Source organism: Pelobates fuscus, chromosome 3 (genome assembly GCF_036172605.1).
Source record: "Pelobates fuscus isolate aPelFus1 chromosome 3, aPelFus1.pri, whole genome shotgun sequence".
NCBI lineage: Eukaryota > Metazoa > Chordata > Amphibia > Anura > Pelobatidae > Pelobates > Pelobates fuscus.
Window position 1 is genome coordinate 176,436,414 of NC_086319.1, and position 7,333 is coordinate 176,443,746.

Genomic DNA, 7,333 nt, shown 5'->3' on the forward strand with positions numbered 1-7,333 from the left:
GTTGTGCTCCCCCCCCCCCTCACTCTCCCCCCCTTCTTTTCCTCCCTGTGATGCTGAAGGGGTTACAAAACTGTGTGAGTGGTAAGTGTTGCACTCACATTAGGACTTCATCTTTAGGAAAACATTGTATAATGCTTTCCCATGGGGTTTTGGGTGACGCTGGATGTCCTCATGCATAGCGTGTGGACGTCCAGCGTCAGTCAACCAAAAAGTCGCCTAACCACCCGGAAGTCCCTCTAGTGGCTGTCTTATAGATATGTCTTGCAAGGTTACGGAGACTGGGACACAGTAACCAGATCACTTCAATGAGCAGAAGTGGTCTCTGTGCCTTTAACACCAGTTATGTGATTTTCAGTGTTTAATTCAATATTTAGAAAAGTAACTGTTACTTTTGATCATAAGAATAATACACAAAGTTTTAAAATACATAAAATAATACCCCATTATATAAACTATTACCCATTTGTGGAAATAAAAAAGGTTAATCAATTATACTGCTTAATCTTAACCTAAATAGATAAAAAAAAATAATAATAATACGTGAACCATGGCTTTAAATAATTTGGACTGGATTAATACGACTTTATCTTTGAGCCTGTTAGTGAGAATATTTTTTTTTTTATTCTTTATTTTTGCAGTGCACGTTCATATAACAGTCACACATGAAGGTACCCCAACGGCATTCCTTCAATGCATTTCAGTCGATTGTAACATGTAGGTACGTGATGACCCATGCACAGTTTTATATTTATGTATACTGGAACAGATTATTTCTCAAGAACCGCTGAATAACAACTAGGTACATTAATAACAGTTTAAAGCTATAACGGTTATTGCTGTGGAAGGTGTACAGGTTTGAGCTAAAAGTTTAATTTGAATACGTTTAGGACAGGCATACCCTTATGTGTTAAAGTAGCTGGGGTTCAAGATGGCTATGCGTGTTCTAACACATTGAGCCTACAGGTTGTGTGGTCAGTATTGACCATTTCTGTGTAAGCTTCAATATGATACTTGCTTGTGAGTCGCGTGTATATATATAATAGCCCCGTTGGGTGAGTAAGTGATTCTGGTTTGATAATCCGATTAATAAATCCTGCAACAGGCTTGGCACAACAAGTTAAACAGTGTGATAATGCACAGTTCTGCACAGTTGATGCAGTACAGTTTATACATGTTAAGAGTTAACCAGGCTTATACCAGTCGCCATACTTCTTATATATTAAGGTAACAATGCAGGTTAAGCTACTAGTCATCCATAATGCGTTAGCCAGTTGTAGGGGGTTTACAGGCCATTTATGCAACACTCTTAACTGTGTCTAAACCATGTGCTATGATTCTCTAAGTAAAGTAACGAGAGAATTCCACAGTTTTATAATGAGTAAACACATTCACACAGGCTGAACTTAATCGTAGAGTGCTATATTGAGATATTACTCAGACTGCTCTTGTCCTAAAGCTAGTATGAGTAAAAACCAAGTGATAGGTGAACTGTGTAGAGAGTTAGGGCGGTTGGACCTGCTGTCAGGCTGCATAAGTGTTCAGTAGGTAATGTCCTGGAGCAGGTAGTTAGTCACTTATAATCTGTCTCATCTCTTCACTATCTATTCACAGGAAAAAGTAAGGTAAGTGTCCGTATGATGGTACCGGTACCTCCTCCCCGTACTCGGGCACTGTTTCGCGGCCGCGACCTTTAGTACGGCTCGGGTTCAGCCGACTCCAGATCTGCGCTGGGGTGGCGTGTAGGTCCCTCGGGCTCTCCAGGCTGCGTCCAGGTTTACGGCTTGCTCGGATGCCTCAGGGGTTCCTCCGTGCCTCAGCGACTCCGTGTAGCGGGTAGTGCTATTATGTTGTGGTGAGACACTTCCCATGCTCCGGGTCTGCTCCGAAGCCTGCAATGTGTTGCCTCTAACCCTGCCTCTACTTGGGTCTAGGTTTAGATTGCAGGGGTCTCTGCCTTGTAAGGGTGCTTTTTGTTGGTGTGGACCCTTCTGCGTGTGTGGTCGGCGCTTGTGGGGGTTACCCCTGATGGCCCCAGAGTGAGAATATTTTTTTCTCTTTTCTGCACTTCTAGTTTTCTGTCTATTTTTTTCATTATTATTCAGTTACTAATGTAAAAAGTCGTCCTAAAACTCACTGGTTCTTTGCACCTGTTGTGATTGACTTAAATGTAGTTTTTATAATGGGTTTAAAAGAGATTTTTAAAAGAACAACTTTTTTTTTCTTTTTCCAAAGTGTCTGCACATGAAAGGATTTCAATGTTAGCAGTTTCTGTATTCACCATCATCCTTGTGAGGGTCAATCAATGAGGTAGGGAAACATGACCCAGATTTTGACAATGCTTCTAGCACCCAGTACCTATAATAAGATCTTGGACACCTGAATTCATCTGACAGCAGGAGATCTACTCTGTCTAAAAGCTTCTGCATTTTAGTTTTGTCATGTGAAGGAAAGCATTGTCATAGCCTCCTTTTCTGTTCAGATGGGCCAGGGAAAAATCTAATAGACGGCTTTCATCTAAACATGTCTAGTGCTGACATGCAACTTCCCTTAGAGAGAAAGCCACGTTTCTGATCAAATTCATCATGACAAGATATAGCACTTAAGTTTTCAGATGTGCTTCCTCCTCCCTTGGGACAAAAGGTCAATTCAGAGGACAGCACAGGTTACCAGAAGAGGCGCTGAGCTGGGAACAGGTGATAAGAAAAAAAAAACTCCCAGAATACCTCATTGGTGTTCTACATTTCTTCTTTACTAGAGTGGATGATAAAGGACCATTTAGTGCAGGGAAAACATACAGGGTTATTCACTAAAGTGAGAATTCAGAGTGAATTTGAAATTTAGGGTACAAGGAGCCAAATTGAAGGCATAGCTGAGTTAGAAAATGTTGCCAGCTCGGTTATTTTTAACTTAAATGTGAAATTCTCTTTGAAAGTGAATAACTTTCACTCGTGTAGTTTGTTCATGTTTTCATTTTTAATGGTTTTATGTCACATACAGTACTTTGTGGTATTAACATATCAATGTACTATCTTCATTTCGGATGGAAAACCTTTTATCGCTTCTATCTCCTGCAGAACCTTGTCTTGTTGTTACCATTCTTCTTGTAGAATTATGTTGTCTGCATCCATTCTACTCCCTCTACACCTCCTATAAGTTGGAAACGAGTAAATCTGAAAGGAAAGAAGTGTGTGGGTGGGGTGAAAGTGATGCTGGGCCGGAGAGACCACTAGACAGATTAGGCATGTTGTCTACGGCGCACCATGGCACAACTCAGCACTCCTCCTCCTGTCGGTCACAGCATGTAGCATGGCCTGAGCCATGGACCACAGTAGAGGATGTTCTGTATCCACAAACTGGTTTGACAAGAAGTGCTCACTGAGAGCACCATACAGCTTCCTGTGAGATCGGGTAGAAGAAACAAAAGCTCCTCCATCGCAGTCTGTGGCTCGGCCACGCTACACAGGAGGGAGGTGAGCTGGCACGGAGGGGTGAGGGGGAGAGATATCACAAAGGGACTGGAGGGAAGAGACAATAAAGTGACAAGGGGAATGAGAGTCCAGAAAGGGACAGGTGGGGAGACCACAAAGGGACCTTAAAGGGATGGGTGGGAGAGTCCATAAAGTGATGAGGGGATGAGATACCGTAAAGGGATGAGGGTAGACAACAAAGAGGCACAGAGTGAGGCTGGGAGGGGGCAAAAAGGCACATAGGGGGCTGGGGAGACAAAGAAGCACACAGAAAGGCAGTGGGCAGAGAAACAAACAGTGGAACTGGGGGGGCAGAGAAACATACAGTGAAGTTGGAGTGGACAAAGAGGCACACAGAGGGGCTGGGGACACAAAGAAGCACACAGAGGGTCTGGGAGGATAAGACACACAGTGTAGCTAGGAGGAAAAACACACACTGGGGCTGGTGGGACAAAGAGACACACTGGGGCTGGTGGGAAAAAGAGACACAGAGGGGCTTTGGGGGGGCAAAGACACACAGAGGGGCTGTGAGCAGAGAGACACACACACACAGAGGGGCTGTGGGCAAAGAGAGAGACACACACAGAAGAGCTGTGGGCAAAGAGAGAGACAAACACAGAGGGGATGTGGGCAAAGAGAGGCACACACACAGAGGGGCTGTGGGCAAAGAGAGACCCACACATAGGGGGCAGGGGGCAGAGAAACATACAGTGAAGCTGGGGGGGCAGAGAAACATACAATGGAGCTGGAGAGGACAAAGATGCACACAATGGGGCTGGGGGACAAATAGACACACACAGGGCCGGACTGGGAAAATAATTTGGCCCAGGCATTTTTTTTATTACAGCGGCCCACTAAGAAGGGGGCGGGGCAGAGAGGGTGTGTATTGTCATCACTAATGACAAACATGCCCCCTCTCAAAGTGAGCATGTTGGTTCAATGCTCTTCCAGGGCAGACCATGCGCAGAGCTCTGACGAAGAGCTCTAGCATGAGATAAAAAAGCCATGTACAGTGATACCTCGGTTCACGAACTTAATTCGTGAACTGACTCTGGTCGCGAACCGAATTGGTCGTGAACCGAGGCACATTTTCCCATAGGGTTCAATGTAAATCCGGTTAATCCGTGCTGACTTTTTTTGGGGGGTTTTTGAAGCCCAAAAATATGAAACAAATGACAATACACATTAGTAAAGTACAGTATACTGTAGTTATTTATTAAGAGAGGACAGTAAGGTGGGAGGCAGTTATTGTTTGGGGGGAGAGTCCCCCTCCATAAGGACATCAGGGAGATCTTCTTCAGGGGTTTCCTCTCTCCTTTGTCTCCTAGCTGCAGGCTCAGTTTGTCTGAAAAATCTGTCCAATGTCACTTGTCTCTTTCTGCGCTGCATAACCCTCCGGAAATGAGAGACCACATTATCATTCATGAGATTTAACACTCTGTTTGTGACAGTAATGTTGGGGTGGTGCTTTTCAAAGAAATCATGGCACTCATTCCATTTTTGCATAATGGATTTTATGGCATCACTGCTAACCTCCTCCCTTTCTTCTTCCTCCTCAGTGGAATGCTCCTCAAGAAGTGCCTTCTGCTGCTCACTGTGGAGTTCATAAAGTTCTTCCGTGGTCAGCTCCTCCCTATGTTCCTCAACAAGCTCTTCCACATCAGCACCATCAACGTCCAGACCCATATTCTTGCCCATGGACACAATTTCCTCCACTACCTCTGCATCAGACCCTTCTAAGTCATGTTCACGTTCAGCGACACATTCTGGCCACAGTTTCCTCCAGGCTGAATTTAGGGTTCGGGAAGTGACCTCTTCCCAGGCTTTGTCAATGAGGTTAATGCAGTGGACAACATTGAAATGTTTCTTCCAGAATTCTTTCAAAGTCAAGGATGTCTCTTTAGTGACATTAAAACACCTAGTGAAGAGCGCCTTTGTGTACAGCTTCTTAAAGTTGCAGATGACTTGCTGGTCCATGGGCTGCAGAAGTGGTGTTGTGTTGGGGGGGAGGAACTTTACCTTGATGAAGTCATACTCAGCATCCATATCATCCACCAAGGCTGGAGGGTGTGCTGGGGCATTGTCCATCAGAAGAAGGCACCTTTCAGGCAGCTGGTTATCAGAAAGATATTTTCTGACGGTGGGTGCAAACACCTCGTGCAGCCATTCCATAAACAATTGCCTTGTGACCCAAGCTTTGGCATTGGCTCTCCACATGACGGGCAGTCTGGCCTTGTTCACATTTTGTTCCCTAAATGCACGAGGGGTCTGAGAATGGTACACCAGTAGTAGTTTAATTTTCAGATCGGCGCTTGCGTTGGCACACAGCAAAAGGGTCAATCTGTCCTTCATGGGCTTGTGCCCTGGTAGGGCCTTTTCCTCCTGTGTGATATAGGTTCTGTTCGGCATTTTTTTCCAGAAGAGCCCTGTTTCATCACAGTTGAACACTTGTTGAGGGACGTATCCTTCTGTCTTCATGAATTCTGCAAATTCTAACTTGTAAGCTTCTGCTGCGGCCTTGTCAGAACTGGAAGCCTCACCATGTCTAATCACACTGTGGATGCCAGTTCTCCTGCGGAATTTTTCAAACCACCCTCTACTGGCTTTAAATTCGTCACTTGCTGCACTTGTAGAGGGGCTTCTTTGCTGTAAATCACTGTGCAATTTCCTGGCTTTCTCACAGATCATAGCTTCACTTACACTATCACCTGCCAGCTGTTTCTCATTCAACCACACCAACAAAAGTTTTTCCACCTCTTCCAGCACTTGTGTCCTCTGCTTGGTTAACATTGTTACTCCTTTTGCAACATCAGCTCCTTTGATGGCGGCTTTGTTTTTCAGAATAGTCGAAATTGTTGACTTTGCCATCTTGTACTCCGAAGCCAGATCAGTCACACGAATACCACGGTCATGCTTTTCTATAATTTCCTTCTTCAGCTCAATGGTTATTTTCTTCACAACCTTGCTGTCACCTTTACTACTGCTGTGCACTTTCTTTTTGCCACCATGCTTGCGCTGCACATTCTTGTCACTTGCATTTCCACTTTGCACATTGTCACCTGCATTTCCACTTCGCACATTGTCACTTGCATTTCCACTTTGCACATTGTCACTTGCATTTCCACTTTGCACATTGTCACTTGCATTTCCACTTTGCACATTGTCAACTGCATTTCCACTTTGCACATTGTCACTTGCATTTCCACTTTGCACATTGTCACTTGCATTTCCACTTTGCACATTGTCACCTGCATTGCTGTTCTTGTCACCTTTATTGCTGCTCCGCACTTTCTTCTTTCCACTATGCTTCTTGGGAGCCATATTGGGTGTCCAGTGAACTGTACAGTATGTACTGTATGGGATAAAATACAGTATAATCACTTATAATGCTTGCAGAGTACAGTACTTCTTTCTGTGTACTGTATGTACTGTATGTGATAAAATACAGTATAATCACTTACTGTACTGTATAATGCTTGCAGAGTACTTCTTTCTGTGTACAGTATGTACTGTATGTGATAAAATACAGTATAATCACTTATAATGCTTGCAGAGTACTTCTTTCTGTGTCTCTTATTCTTGCTTCTTCTCTCCACGGTCTTCCTACAGGAAGTCCCGACCATGTGACAGCCTGAAATTAGCATTAAAATGGCCGCGGCTTGCGTTCGTGAACCGAGGCGGAGTTCGTGAACCGGAGCATATTTTTACGAACTTTTCTGTTCGTGAACCGAGTTGTTCGTGAACAGAAGCGTTCGTGAACCGAGGTATCACTGTATTTGTTCTGCACAGTGCTAGCAAATTTAATAACATGATTGCACTGTGTTAACTTGCAACTTTTCTCTGGTGTCTCGGAAAGGTATTGCGTG

At 44.3% G+C, this 7,333-nt stretch overlaps 1 protein-coding gene across 1 annotated transcript; it reads right to left on the minus strand.

Moving 5' to 3' along the window:
- Positions 1 to 4,712: 4,712 nt before the first annotated feature.
- LOC134601695 (tigger transposable element-derived protein 1-like) lies at positions 4,713 to 6,788 on the minus strand. The gene is made up of 2 exons (XM_063446210.1): positions 6,716 to 6,788; positions 4,713 to 6,526 (listed from the first exon to the last, which is right to left on the minus strand). The coding sequence occupies exons 1-2, from the start codon at positions 6,786 to 6,788 to the stop codon at positions 4,713 to 4,715; spliced, it is 1,887 nt and encodes a 628-aa protein (XP_063302280.1).
- Positions 6,789 to 7,333: the final 545 nt, after the last annotated feature.